We start from the raw sequence: 14,212 nt of genomic DNA on the forward strand, positions 1-14,212 counted from the left end.
GCCGACCGCACTGAATGGGACGGTCATCTCCCAACCCAAACAGACTCCAGCACAGGCTGCATGAAGTGCAGAGATGATAGAGCGAGGGGCTATAAATATGAGCCATCAGTCACCCGGTCGGCTGAAGTGACAGATCAGGGTAATCAGGACAAAGGACAAGTGCGGACCACAGAGTTTGGAGGAAGTAGAGAACATTCTAACAGTCATTTCCTGCAGTGTTTGCCAATAAGAACAAACACACACAAACACACACAAACAGGTGGACGGGTCAGTTTGTTTTAAACCTGTTTCCTTCTTCAACATACAAATAAAACCGTTTTTCATTGTGTATACGGGCCATCATAAAGCTCTCCTAGGTGTGTTTGTTGCAGTGTTGAGATGCTGTTGCAAGATTTAGCAAGTCTTAAACAAGCCTTTGGGCTATCCATTGTTTGTGTGCACATTTGTAAAAGGCAGCACAGAGAGAGAGAGGAGATCCTTGCTCATATTTCTTCTTATTTTCCACTATGAGAGCCCAAAATCTGTATCTCTGGAGGGAGTGCACTGTGTCGGGAGAGACAGACAGCCTCACAAGCCAAGACGGCAACGGCTTCCACAGATTAAGATGAGCTTTAGCAGTTTTAAATCCGTGTTTACCTTAAAGAGAGCGTTCCAGACGCGAGCTCTCAGAGTGACATGTTTGCAAGGGTTTTTCTGCCACCGTCACACTCAACATTAGACTTTTGTGACGCCCAGAATTGTCTACACATCCGGCTGTCTGTCTGTGGGTGTACATCTGTTATCATGAACAAATGCACAAGTGTGTTTATGCGCGTGGATGTGTGTTTGTGTGCGTCTGCGGAGGGTTTGGCCGTGGTGTCGGTGACCCTGCCCCGTGACCACAGTCAAGCCCCAGCACGCCCTCTCACAGCCAAAATGAGCATGCTCCTCTTTCACAATAAAGTTGAGCAACACAATCCATGTTTAGATAATTGTCAGCTGTTACAAAATCATTTGCTCTGGGAATGTCTAGATGTGATTTTTAAAATCTAAAAACACCTGAAACTCACCTTTCCCAGCGTGACACCTTCTTTCTGTAGTACTCCATCAGCTGCTCCGCTTGCAGCAGCCTCTCCTCCGGCCCCATCGCCGGAGTCTGGATGTTGTACAGAGGGTGAGCGAACAGTCTCCCCAGCTTTGAGCCTCCATCAGTGGGCTCAGATGTGGTACCATCCAGGGGTGGCGCAGAAGTCCAGTTGGAGAGCTGCGGGGTGGCGAGACCCCCGTGTCTGGGAAGGGTGAGGTTGTCAGAACCACATGGGCAGAAGTGATCTGATCTTCGCCCCACGCTCCACAGCTTTGGCAGGAGGATGAAGTAGAGGTCAGCAGAGAAGATGGCTGTGAGGGTCACGGCCAGGAAGAGACGGTCTCTCCTCATCATTGTAACAGAGAGAGGGGAAAATGTAGAAAGAAATCCCTGACTATGTGCTGCTCCAGAGAGTGCGAGGCATCACTTGTAGGCTGCCTCCAGTCTCCCACACAGTCAGCCAAGGCAGAGGCGAGAGGTAAGCAGTCAGAGGTTGGTCCAAGGCTGTCTCTTTCTCTTTCCTATCTGTGTGTTTCAGTCTGTTCCTTCCAGCCTCACTTCTTCTTCTTCTCCTCCTCCTCCTCCTCCTCCTCCCTTGGCAGCGACTGAAGAAAGAGCCGAGCCGAGAGCAAGCATGTGTTTGCAACAGTCACTGACAGTTTGGCTGCTTCCAGGGAACCTGCTGCTCTGAGGACGAGAGCGAGAGTGTGTGTGTGTAAGAGAGAGAGCGGAGAGGGAGTGTGTGCGCTGAGGCTGTGTATCTGCAGGTATGTACACAAACATCAAATTACAGGTTAGTGGGCTGAGAGAGAGTGCAATAAGGGTGCAGAAAACACACACATGCTCTGAAGCAGAAGCACTTGGGAGTAGGGAGGGGTGGAGACAGTGTATTTCTTCTTGTCACAGCAGATCTGAATGAAACACCATCCAGCTGGCGTGTCCACTCTGATGCAATGTGTGTGTGTACAACTGCAGGTCCAAGTCCACATTTCATTCATGTGTGTGTATATAAGCTGGCTGCCTTCCACCCCAATTTTCTGGGAAGGTAGTGAGTGTGCAGGTGTAGCTTTACAGGTATAAAAGTGTCTTAAGTGTGTGTGAGCGTGTGACTTGCCTTGACATCCGGCGAAGGTGTGAGGACAAGATTCCCTTCCCTCTGTCATCTTCCAGTCTCTTCATTATGTAAAGTGCACTTTCGCTCCTCCTTCATCACATCAAGTCTTCTCTCCTCCTCCCATCTCACGCTTCATGTCATCCCTGCTTCAATCTTTCATCATCCCCTTTGCTCCTCTGCCATCTTTTCTACCTCTCTCCTCCCTTCTCTTTCCCCTTCTCCTCTCTTTCTCTCGTCTTTTTCGCCACAGACCTCCAGTCTGCTTTGCTCCAGGCAGAAATTCCCAGCTGCACTTTCCTTCCTGCTGCAGTTTCCCACACATGAATCCCCTGCTTTTCTCCCTGTCACGCTGATCTACAGAGAGAAGCAAGTTCAGAAAGAGGCAGTGCTTGAGAAAAAAAACAAGTTCTTGCACAACTTCAAATGAGGAAACACGCAGGGAGAAATAACGCCTCCCCTCGTTCACAAGCCACCTTTTCTTTCCTCTCTCCCTCTCTGATTCCTGTGAAAACATACAGTGTGTAAATCACCATCGCTGCTCGTTGCCCGTTACAGCTCTAAAAGCCTTAAGCAGCTTTATACTGAAGCAATGAAGACCTCAAAGGGCAATTCCCTGCCTGCATCTGCACTGTTGCTGCCGTGGAACATCTGTCGTCTGTTTATGTGTGTGTGTTGTTGTTGTTTTATGTGTGTGTGTGTGTGTGTGTGTGTGTGTAAGTCTGGCAAAATTACACGAGTGTCTAGGAGTTGTTCTCCAGGGTGTTTTATCCCCTCTGAAGAGAGAACAGGCTGAAAGAAGTCTTTGCTGATGTTGGAAATTAGTGAAAGGAATCTTTAACCTGCCATTTAGCCAGATCGTAAAAGAGCTTCTGTTTTGCTTCCGCACACACACACACACACACACACACACACACACACACACACACATATACACACATACACACACACACGCGTAAAGCCACGCACACACAGGCTAAGTGAGTGAATGCCTCTTGTAAGGTTTTTCGAAGAACACAGCTACAAAAACAACAACAAAAAAAGAGATGCTTCTGTTGTTCTTTTGACCCAAATGCATGGTGTAAAAGATGTCTGCTTTCAGACCAGTGGAAGCCACATTTTTTACAGCTGAATAAGCTTTCCATTTTAACTTTCTGTCAGTTGTACGTGTTCTCTTGAAACTGAATTTCCAAACTGACTTTCATGGCAAAAAAAATCCCTTTAACTAAAGGTCCCACTGTCTCACAGACAACAACCTGAAAAAATGTATGAACATGTTATTTGGCTTTTATCCCACTGCACACAAAAAAAGGTAAAGATAAATACTTTTGTTTAGAAATGAAATAACTTAATATCAAAGAATCTGTGCACATCAGTGGAGAGACGATACTTCTGTCAACACAACACATTTCAGTAACGCTATGTCTTACAGATGCCTGAGGAGGCAAAAGATGACTTGCCCTGGTTGTCCCAGCTGTGTCTGTTTGTATTTATCCCAGAGAAACAAACCCTGCCATCTCCCCGCTAAAACATCCAGACCGGTGCTTAAAATAACCCACTTTTTTTAGGGATGAGCGGGCAAGCACATGCAAAGAAGTTGCAAAATCGAATATGGGAAGAAAGCAAGCGAAAATAGGGCACAAAGTCCTGCGTCACCAATTTGTGCAATTCAGCAGACCTGTGATGATACAGGATGCAGGGCTGGGCTGAGATAAATGGGTGAGATGGCTCAGATGTCTGTCTGGATGTCTGTCTGTCTGGATGTCTGTCTGAACGACCCAGAAGTCTCAAATATCAGGAAATTTCATACTGCTGATAAAAAAATACAACAATAAGGGTACTGTGAAGCTGCTGTTTCACAATACAAAGGAAACACACATAGCTAAAATGTTTAAAGCAGTAGTTTGTTAAATACCCTTACTGAGTTCAACATAAAGACTGGAAACAAGGAAACAGCTAGCCTGTCTCTGTCTGAAATTAATGATATGTTCTGGACTATAGACTGTTTCATTGCTATTCTGTTGCTAGGGCAACAGCTTTGGTCCCTGTTTACTTCCTGTGAGCTACCAATCAAACTATAAAAGAAGAAAAGGTCATTTTATTTGGTGCCACTTCTATTGGAGTCAATAGGGCATGCATGGCAAATCACACTATAACATGTCATATGTTTGTTGTTTCTCCTCTGGCTGAAAAATCATTCTATGAAATTTAAAAAATCACATTACATGATGTTTACTTACATTTTTTATGTAAATGTGTGTGTTAATTTTCCTTGTAATTGGTCTTTAAACAGATTATGGCTCTGTCCGTCAGCTGCATCTCAGCCCCTGTTGGGTCCAAGGTAGCTAACCTACCTCCTGTTAGCGAATATATGTATAATACATATCAATGGCTACCAAACTTTAAACTGTAAATGATATTAACTAATATTATTGTCAGCAAGTGGCGCTACTCGCAAAATTATTATATATTCGGACCTTAATCACTTACTACTTGTTACGTTGTTTACAATGAACTAAGTTAGCATTTGCACTTTGTTTAGCTAATGTTAGCCAGCACTATCTCTGTTGAATTACCCTGAGTAGCAAATGTTGCCTCTGAAGCTTAACCATTGTCATGACTTATATGTGTGCTAGCTAATTAATGTTAGATGACTTACATTAGTATGAATGTAAATTACTGAAGCAAACTGCTGTAGACTAAGGTCTAGACTAGTTCTAGTTAGGCCAATATTTACCTAACCTAACTGAGTCCAGCCAGAATAAACTGAGGTGGTTATAATTACAGTCAGGTCAGTTATAACAGGTAGGACCTGCCTTGTTTGTTTATGTATCATGATATCATGTTTGCCATCTTGAGACAGATCTGTGACCTGTTTGAAGACCAGTAACAAGAAAACAAACACACACATTTAGATTAAAAAAACGTCATTAACATTACATAATGTGTGTTTTGCAATCTGCTGGAAGGTTTTTTAGTTAAAGGTGAAACAACACAGATATGATGTGTGATAGTGTCATTTGTCGTGCCTGCCCCATCGACTTCAATAGAACTGACACCAAGTCTGGCTCCTAGAACGCTGTCACTAACGTCATGTCATTTTCTTCCTTTATAGTTTCCTTGTCAGCTACTGCAAAAAGAAACACTTCAACAGGAAAAGGGACCCACTCAGAATGTTCATGTTGTCAAGACCAAATCATCGAGACGTCTCGCTAACACCAATCACTTCTGGGCAGACAACTGTCAATTTATTTAATTGTGGAGACATGTGCCATCTTAAAGTTTTTTTTAGGTGACTAAAAGTTAGCATTTGCACAACACTGGGTTTTCTACCCGCAAATTATTGTAAATAAACATTGCAATTCAGTCTTATAGACTTGGATTGAGACAGTAACTTCCTGGGGTCATTGCTGGTTGCCTGGCAACCTCATAGTGACCTCAAGACTCCGGGAAGTGACTGTAGAGAATGCTAGAAGGTTGCCACCAAATGAAACTGGCATACAGATATCAGTACTTGTGTTAGCAGCTAGCTAGCTATGAATGTTTCAGTTAAAATAGAAGGTTAGGGTTACATCTCATTATGTATAAGATTATGTCTTCAAGTAAAATGAATTATAAGGTAGATTTTTGCTCTGATTTGCCTCATATTAATCTGCTTCAGTGTCACGTTGTGGCAGGATTCAAACAACCATGTAGAAACGCGATGCTTGTACAGTATGCCTGGGTTGATGTTTGGTGACTACATTTTAGTATCTACCCAGAAATAGCACAGAGCACTATAGAACTCTTCCACTGGCACTTCTGGCTGCACGGAGTCAAACCATTTCACGTTGATTTGCTTTTCCATGACTAGTTGGGCCAAGCTGCACTGAGATGGACCATCTCAGGAGTTGGGCCCAGGCGCGACCACCTCCAAGCAGGTTGCTGTGACGGCAGATGGGCTTTATCATATTTATTTAATGTCAACATTCAATGATGATTCAGCGACATGTTTAATGTTTGCTATTGTCAGACATAGAAGATATTTCATCAGTTTCATCTGCATCTAAAAAAAAGCAAAGAGAAAAGAGAAGAGAGTGGCAAGCGCTTGGTCTGTAGATGAAACACAAGCCCTGCTTACTGTTTAGAGCAAGAGGACCATGCAGGCAGCAGATGGGCATTCGGCGTGCATTTGTGCGGTGCCAAGAGAAAATTAAAAACTCCTCCAACAGTACAAGAAAGTTGTTGACCACAATAACACCAGCAGGGCGGACAGAAAAATGTTCTATGGGTTCACAAGTACAAGCCCGCCATCAGTTAAAGACAAACCTTAAAGTGGGTCAGGCTGTTCTCATGCACTGATTGTACGTTTTCCTATGAAAAATTAATGCACCAAAACTCTTACACTTCCCACGCAATCATGAGCCAGTTATGTGTGTGCAACCCTTGTATTTGGAAAGTCTGCAATCATGTGACCAATGTGCTGACAAGAGTTAAGTAGGAAGTAGTCCGATAGGGACACACACTAGAGGAGTGGATGGGTCACAAAACACAGGACTTTCCCCAAGGACTTTTCCCAGGGTGAGTTCTTACCCTAACTCTTACCAATCCCACTCCTCTTGCCTAAACCTAGCCATCCCAAGGAACGAAGGTGACGAGTACTAGCCAATCAGAGTGAGAGTAGGACGGGTCATGACTGGTGTTCAGAACTTTATGAACTTTGAATGAACTTTGAGTCATTTTAAGGTAAGTTGTCACCATTTTTTCTTCCTAAATCTAACCACAGCAACTTTACTTGCCATGTTTACCTTACCATGTTTCCTAAAGATGCCCAACCATGTTTCTTTTCCTAAACTTAACCTCAGTAACTTTATGTTAAGTTTGTAACTTTATGTTGCTATATAATACGAACCATTGTATGAGTATGCATTGAGTGAATAGCCCTGTTTTATGGAGATGCAAGTTCCTGCCCCACTGGGCTGACGCAGCGAGTCACACCAAGTCAAACCAAGCTAGCACGTGTATGAAAAACGTATGAAGCTAACAGGTACAGCCAATTAGTTACAGTAAACTTAGCGTAACTATAGTTAGGGGGAAACACGACAAGTTGTGATCTCATGGGAGGTCACGTCCTCGGGCAAGAAACAGTCTCGCACATAACCCCCCATTTTTTTTCTCCTTTGAATATAACCAGACTAGCTGTTTCCCTGTTTCCAGTCTTTATGCTATGCTAAGCTAACCGTCACCTGGCTGTATCTCATATTTTGAGTAGAGAGTGGTTTCTATTTTCTTACCTAACTCTCAGCGTATGAATGCAGGTCTTTCCCAAAATGTCAAAACTACTCCTTTCAAGTAACAGTTGGACCAAACATCAGGAAGCGAGCAGGGTTTGGAATAGATGAAAAAGAATAAGACAAAAAAGCCAAACGCTATGTGGTGCAGTCAGTGTATATCGCAGGCTGTTTTGAAGAGGGATATATGCCAGCACAGTATTCATATGACATATTAAAAAAGACATATTCAATTTAGAGTTTCAAGATGACTTTATAAAAAAAAAAAAAGGAAGGCAGAAAAACAGCATTCATGTCTGCATCTTCGTTTATATCTGACTGGACAGGTAGGAATCTCACTTTTCCTTCCAGTTGCTGTGAGCTGAGCCTTTCGCTGCCAGTCAAACTCTGATACCACACCCCAGGGATTGTGGGTAAATCCTCAGTGGAAGCATCTCCTGGAAAAAGAATATGAGTAGAAAAGAGGAAAATGAAGAACAGACTTTTCAGCTTCAGAAAATAATTTTCGTAAAGATGGAACAAGTTTACACAGCAGCAGCAGCATCAAGGCATTTCTGACATTCTTCCTTCAACAAACATCTCAAGTAGTCGGATGAATCAGTGGAAGTCTTTTTAACTTCCTGTCTGACCTCTCGGCAGTCGGTCCAAATAAATTGGCAGCTACAGAAATATCAAGGCCACAAATGCACAGTGTGGCAGAACAACACATAATATAAAGGGATGAGGACGAGGAGAAGTAAACAGAGACAGGCTGAAGAAGCTCCACAGAGGGAGAAATCAAGAGAAAGATTTAGAGCAGTTAAGATAAAACATAAAAGAAGGACGTGGATAAGACATGCACTTTCCCATCAGATGCATCTAAAATAGAAAGGCAGTATCCCTCTATTTCTTCCCTTTTCCCTCTTTCATTATCCCTTCATTTTCATTTTTCTGGACAACTTCAGGCTGAGCGTGGAGCGCTACAGCCACAGCCCGTACAAAAGGAAGTGGAACGGCGCCCTCACATTCCTCCTGAATTGATCGAGCCTTTTATAGTCGCGTGTACTAACCAGTATTTTTATGTTGGCCACTACTGAATGTCCACAAACCTCGACAATAAACACTCCCACTATAGAGTAATTACATAATACACTGAAATTAAAAGTGGCAACGCTGTCTAGAAGAGTTTATTGATTGTTCAGTAGAAAATCAGTCACTACAGCAGCAAAGAGCAGAGCATTTTGAAAAATAAAGAGAGACTATGAGTTATGCTGAACAGCTGCCACTTCAAGTCCCAATACATGGAATAGTGTGCTTAAATAGAAATGCTAAAAAGTAGCTTCATAGTAGCACAAGTAGCATAAAGGCAGAACTTTAGCAAACTGACTCACTTGATCTAAGTTAGCTAACATTAGCCACAACAAGCTAATGCTCATACCAGACCAAGTCAGACTGAGTGTAGTGAATTAGGCAAAGGTTTAACTTCTCATTTATAAGAGGAAGAACCTGTCATTCCCGTTTTCATAAGTTACATACTGTCACTTTAAGTGGCACCTGGTATAAAAATAACTTTAAATAGGGAAGCTACTCGTGACAGATTCAGTTCCACAATTTTTGCATTCTTTTTTGCACAGCAGATTAAAGGAATAGTTCAGCATTTTGGTGGTACAATCATTGGCTTTCTTTTCAGTTCAAAGGCAAATAAGAAGATCAACCGCAGTATATTAATTTTGAAGCTAGACAGTTTGCCTGGTTTAGCATAAAGACTGGAGGAAGGAGGAGACAGCTAGCCTGGCTCTGCCCAAAAGTTAGGGTTGGACTGATGGCAGTTAGTCATCAACCACAGATTCCACCATCATGATTTGAAAGCACCCCGAGTCCGTCCGTCCATCCACACCAACACCAGGGTGCTGGTTTGCGCTGGTGCTAATGGCATTTATTGTGTGCTTAAAAAATAAAGATTCTGATTTGTCTACTAGATGAACTATGGGCTGCCAGATGGACAACCAAGTTTGTCGCTGCCATTATGAAGACAAAGCAGCATCCCAAGGAGATTATTAATAAGTTACAAAAACACTGCATGCAACTGTCAGGAATCCCAACTCTCTTCGTTTACACTTACCCGTGTATATATACACAAGGGCATGCCAAACCTGTAGGTGGCAGTGTAACAAGAAGTTCAAGCCTTCCATGTATCCATTGTCACCATAGCAACATAGGTCACACTTTTTACACAGGCTCAAGTTCCGGCGCATACTGTGACGTGGGCTGCCTATAACTACGTTTATCTACGTTTACCTCAGTTTACATGCAAACGCGCAACCGGAGTTTTCCAAAATCTCCACTCTGGCCGGAGTTTTTAGAAAGACTCGTTTTCAGAGGAGAAATCTCCGTTTGCGTGTAAACGAAGGGCACAAACGAAGGAAGATGTCTCCGTTTATCAAAATCACCGTGTACATGTAAACGGCCTTTGACTCTCCTGTCATTTCAGATCACGCCTCCCTCTCAGCCCATTCAGTCTGTTCATTACCTGCACCTGGTTTTCCCCACCCATCTCCACACCTGTGGCTCATTCTCCCATCAGTCCTTCAGTATATATATCAGTCCATTTTCCCCCACCCTCTGCCACATTGCCTTTCTGCCAAGCTGGCTGGACTGATTTCCTGGTTTTGACTCTGCCTGAAATGATCTATTAAAGTTGACTTTCCCTGCAACTCTATTGCCTCTTTGTCGTGCATTTGGGTTCAAACCTGTACTGGTGAATCTTACAGCAGTAGACTGCACACCACCCACCAACAATGTCATCATGCATTGTGCATTGTGATGTTTCACTCTAGATATGTCTTGCCAGTAACTACAGTAGTCTGACATCCTTAATAATTTAATTTGAACAAACAAGATATAATGTGTTAATGAGTAGGCTTGAGAGGTTTTAGTTAAAGGCTTTTGATAAGTTTAGAAAGAGCCAGGCTAACTGTTTCACCCTGTTTCCAGTCTTTGTGCTAAGCTAAGCTAATTAGCTGCTGGCTGTAGCCTCTTATTTGCCGTACAAAAAACAGGGTAACAGGGTGTTGGTATAGTAGCGGATAGTGCCGGCGCCCCATGTACAGAGGCAATGCCTCGCTGCAGCGGTCGCGTGTTCAAGTCTGGCCTGTGACCCTTTGCTGTGTGTCAGTCCCCACTCTCTCTCTCTGTTCCCCATTTCACACGCTGACCTGCAAAAAGCCCAGAAAAATAATCTTAAAAAAAAAAAGAAAGAAAGAAAAAAAAAGTGTGGTATCAATCCTCTCATCCTAATGTTGGCAAGAAAGCAAATAACCAAATTTCTTACGGTGTCAAACTATTAATTTTAAGGTACACTCTGCAGGAATTGTCGGTTATTGTTTGCGAATAGTATTGCTAGTGAAAGTGAGAGCCAATCCCAGATTCCCTCTGGTTTAAAACAAGCTTTGTGCGCCTGCTATTTTGCCTCACTGTATTTGCATGTTTTCTCCACTGTGTCTGCAAGTTTTGTAGCTTCCTCTTGGATGCATGCTGCTTACTGTCTGACACATGGTGCGCCCTGTCACTACCTGTTTATAAAGTCCCGACCTTATCTTTGTGCTGTGCCCAAAGATGAGAAGAAAATAAGAAAATACAGGCAGAGGGCAGAGTCTCTGCAGATAAATACAATGCCACGCACTTCTAGAGGGTTACAAGTGATGATTAAGAGGGATTACCACTGTGTAAGTCTCTACATTGCTCTTTTTTTTTAGGAAAAGCAGTATATCTTTAATGTTGATTAGGTAATTTGTACAGTTTTTAAACAACAAAGACATGCAAAAGTTAGAAAGACTTCAATAAATTATTTGTTATCCCAGGTATTAATCCAGCCAGTAGGAGGAGGAGAGAAGGGAAAGGATCAAGTAATCAGTGTGAAAGTGACCTGCAGGACCAGCGCCTGATGGGGCGAAAACAGCCAATCAACAGTGATTGCTGTGGCGGATGTCATCACACAGATGTCTCCTCTCATGACACAAAGCCTCACACAGATACTGACACACACAGTTAATAGATGGATGGATGGATGTGCATGCATGGAGGGAAGAAAAGAAGTCACTTGAGATGAGGATGACAGGTATTAACACACACCGGCTGCAGATTGTGTGTTTGCAGGTTACCATGGGTTGCTGAGGAGGTTGCTCGTGGTCATTCTCTGCTGGGCTGCTGGACGAAGCTAAAGTGGATGACAGGAGACACCATTAGTTAGTGTGTGTGTGTGTGTGTGTGTGTGTGTGTGTGTGTGTGTGTATAACTGTGTCTGGGTGTGGTTGCTAAGAAAGCACAGCTAATCGCTTATTTTGGCAAGTTCTGTGTAACGGGCAGACAGTGAAAGGAAAGTGTAGGAAATGTCTTGCAGATACACACACACACACACACACACACACACACACAAACCTTGAGCATTTGTGCACTTTAATTTTTTTTTTTAAACAATCTGGCTTGCGTCTCTGGAGCAGAACATTGCCCAAATGTTCCCAAGCTGAGCTCCAGACTTCAGAGGAGGAGAATGTGAAGAATGCTCCGACTCTTCTCTTCATAATGTGGTGAAATTGGACATGATTTAATCAGAGTATCAGGTTTAATTAGCTTGGAAGGCCATCCCGACCTGTACGTTTAAAGCCTTCTCTGCAGCAGCAACAGCAGCAGCAGCAGCCGCACACGTGTAGAGGGATTCTGGCGAAAGTGGTGATTACTGGAAGGGGGATTCCCAGTGCACAGCCAAATGTGACTGGAGATGGCCTGGGTCAGGGAGAGGCTATCTGCATATGTGTGTGTGTTTACAGCACCTCAAAACACCTGTTTGCACTGAATGATTACCTTCAGAACAGCATTCCTGCTGTGAAGTTTGACCCCTGTTGGTGGGGTCAGGCTCTCGACTTTTGACCTCGCTGAGCACCGTTTCGTCACTCTCAGTCCTCTCCTCTGTGTCTTCTGTTGCTTCTGTCAGTTTCTTCTGTGTCTTCCTGTCGATGTCAGAACCAAATGATATTGCTCTTTGCTGAAGGGACCTCACTTGTGCAAACACAAAGCTGTTTACTTTAGATTAGACAGGTTTCCCAGTTTTGTTCATGTCACTGAACGACACAGGATCGGTGATCTCTGCTGGATAATGTTTTGTCACAAAGTCAGATATCTGTGCGAGTGCTTGTTGTTAGGTTTGATTTAAACCAGAACTGTTCTCCAGTTCTGTGGTGAATTTGGCCTGCACTTGAGTACTCTGTGTGCTCCATCTGTGTGTGTGTGTATCTGTGAGTGTGCGTGCGTATTTTAGCACTGCTGTCCTGGGTAAATTGAAACTGACTGATCATAATTTTAACATTTGAAATTTTACACTGATTAACTGTTTAAAAGACAGCTGAAAGGTTCAGGACTTTTGTGGGAAAGTTTTGCAGCCTCTACATTGAAGACAACATCTTGTGCAACTATGTATATGTGGAATTCTTTAATGCACTTGCTGTTTACGCTGTTTACACTTGCTGATGCATTATTAAAACACGTGGTCCTATACAGTATTTACTGCTTGGCAAAAGGCAAAAGACTGGATATATCCACATAGCCCAAACAAGTCTAAGAGTCTACAGTGTGGTGCAGGAATGAGTCCTTAAACCCTGAGATGAGTTAGCATTTTAGCACCCTTGTCTCATAGGCCATTTATTTTTTGAATGGGTTTTTGGTTAGATGCCTGAAATAAGGTCTGTGGTTGGTTAACACAAGCTTAAGAGTCTTTCACGTTTTGTCCTATGGCGTCAGTAAATACCACCCTTGTAAATTTTGAAGCTTTTAGATGTCTTACAAAAAGGTGGTTGCTACCAGTGGCTAAATGAGACTAAGAGCGTCATCACACTGAACAGCCTCCACAGTCTTGTGGTGGTGGTGACATTGAGTCATACAACCATGGTGTGGTTCATTTATAGCCTAATGTTAGCCTATTACTTCTGGCAATTGCATTTACATTTCAGTTTTAAAAGTGGTGTTAATTTGTGAAGCTTATGTTGGCAAACAAAAACATGTAAGTATCATAAAGTTCTGCTTGCCACTGAGCTAGTTTTCTGCAGTAATCCAAAATTCCATGGAAACATCCCATTGGGTTTTTTGTTGCAGAACAAGGGCAATGTTAACTTCCGCATGGGCCTGCAAAAACATCATCCCTGCAGCACTCTATGACTGTATATAAAGAAAATAAAAAATTCAAAAGAACATGTCAAATAATTTTTTTCTAAAGATGGTTTCTATAATTTTAGGTGGTTCTTGTTTTATTTGATGGTATAAAAAGGGGTTTGTGACATCACAGTTGACACCAGTGAGTGTTAATCAGTGTGCTTGCAACCAATGGCCCTGGACAAGTGTATGGGCGGGAACTTCTCAAATGCTACTGCACAGACTCTCACTCCAAAAGTTCAAGATATCTGGCCGTATCCACTGCACTTTAGCTCCATTTTTGTAGAACAGGAGTATGTGGAGACGTGTTGTTCATCTTCACATACAGTCTCTAGGCACAGCGCTTTGAGACTAATGCTACTGTCAGCATACTAACATGCCCACAATAACAAAGCTAACAGGTAGGTATAATGTTGATCATGTTATTAGGTTAGCATGTTAGCATGCTAACATTTGCTACAGAGTCCTGCATTGGATACCTGGCAGTGGATCAGCAAAATAGATGATTCGATTGTGGTATTTTGTCCTGATTCTTGGTTCTGGTTGAAAAAACAAACCTATGGGTTGGAATGTGGGTGTTAGAAG

At 42.9% G+C, this 14,212-nt stretch overlaps 2 protein-coding genes and 1 long non-coding RNA gene across 4 annotated transcripts in view; 1 reads left to right on the forward strand and 2 right to left on the reverse strand.

The window, feature by feature from the left end:
• fam20a (FAM20A golgi associated secretory pathway pseudokinase) overlaps positions 1–1,420 on the reverse strand; it is a 16,669-nt gene extending 15,249 nt beyond the window's left edge. The window contains exon 1 of the mRNA XM_033610789.2: positions 1,050–1,420. Coding sequence (XP_033466680.1) covers positions 1,050–1,420 — 371 coding nt within the window. The remainder of the gene's footprint in view (positions 1–1,049) is intronic.
• LOC144459438 (uncharacterized) overlaps positions 1,408–14,212 on the forward strand; it is a 16,858-nt gene continuing 4,053 nt past the window's right edge. Inside the window, exons 1-2 of the long non-coding RNA XR_013488418.1 lie at positions 1,408–1,544; positions 1,669–1,833. This is a non-coding gene — a long non-coding RNA (uncharacterized LOC144459438). The remainder of the gene's footprint in view (positions 1,545–1,668; positions 1,834–14,212) is intronic.
• The window catches only part of LOC117247508 (cilia- and flagella-associated protein 337), a 23,345-nt gene continuing 16,114 nt past the window's right edge, over positions 6,982–14,212 (reverse strand). The window contains exons 16-18 of one of the 2 annotated variants that reach the window (XM_078163512.1): positions 12,287–12,432; positions 11,587–11,642; positions 6,982–7,884 (exon numbers count right to left, since the gene is read on the reverse strand). In XM_078163512.1, coding sequence (XP_078019638.1) covers positions 7,828–7,884; positions 11,587–11,642; positions 12,287–12,432 — 259 coding nt within the window. In that variant the 3' untranslated portion in view covers positions 6,982–7,827. Of the gene's footprint in view, positions 7,885–8,341; positions 11,643–12,286; positions 12,433–14,212 lie in introns of those variants that run through there. The other variant, XM_033612095.2, reaches the window with a different exon arrangement.

The sequence above is a fragment of the Epinephelus lanceolatus genome, chromosome 21, assembly GCF_041903045.1.
Source record: "Epinephelus lanceolatus isolate andai-2023 chromosome 21, ASM4190304v1, whole genome shotgun sequence".
Lineage (NCBI taxonomy): Eukaryota > Metazoa > Chordata > Actinopteri > Perciformes > Serranidae > Epinephelus > Epinephelus lanceolatus.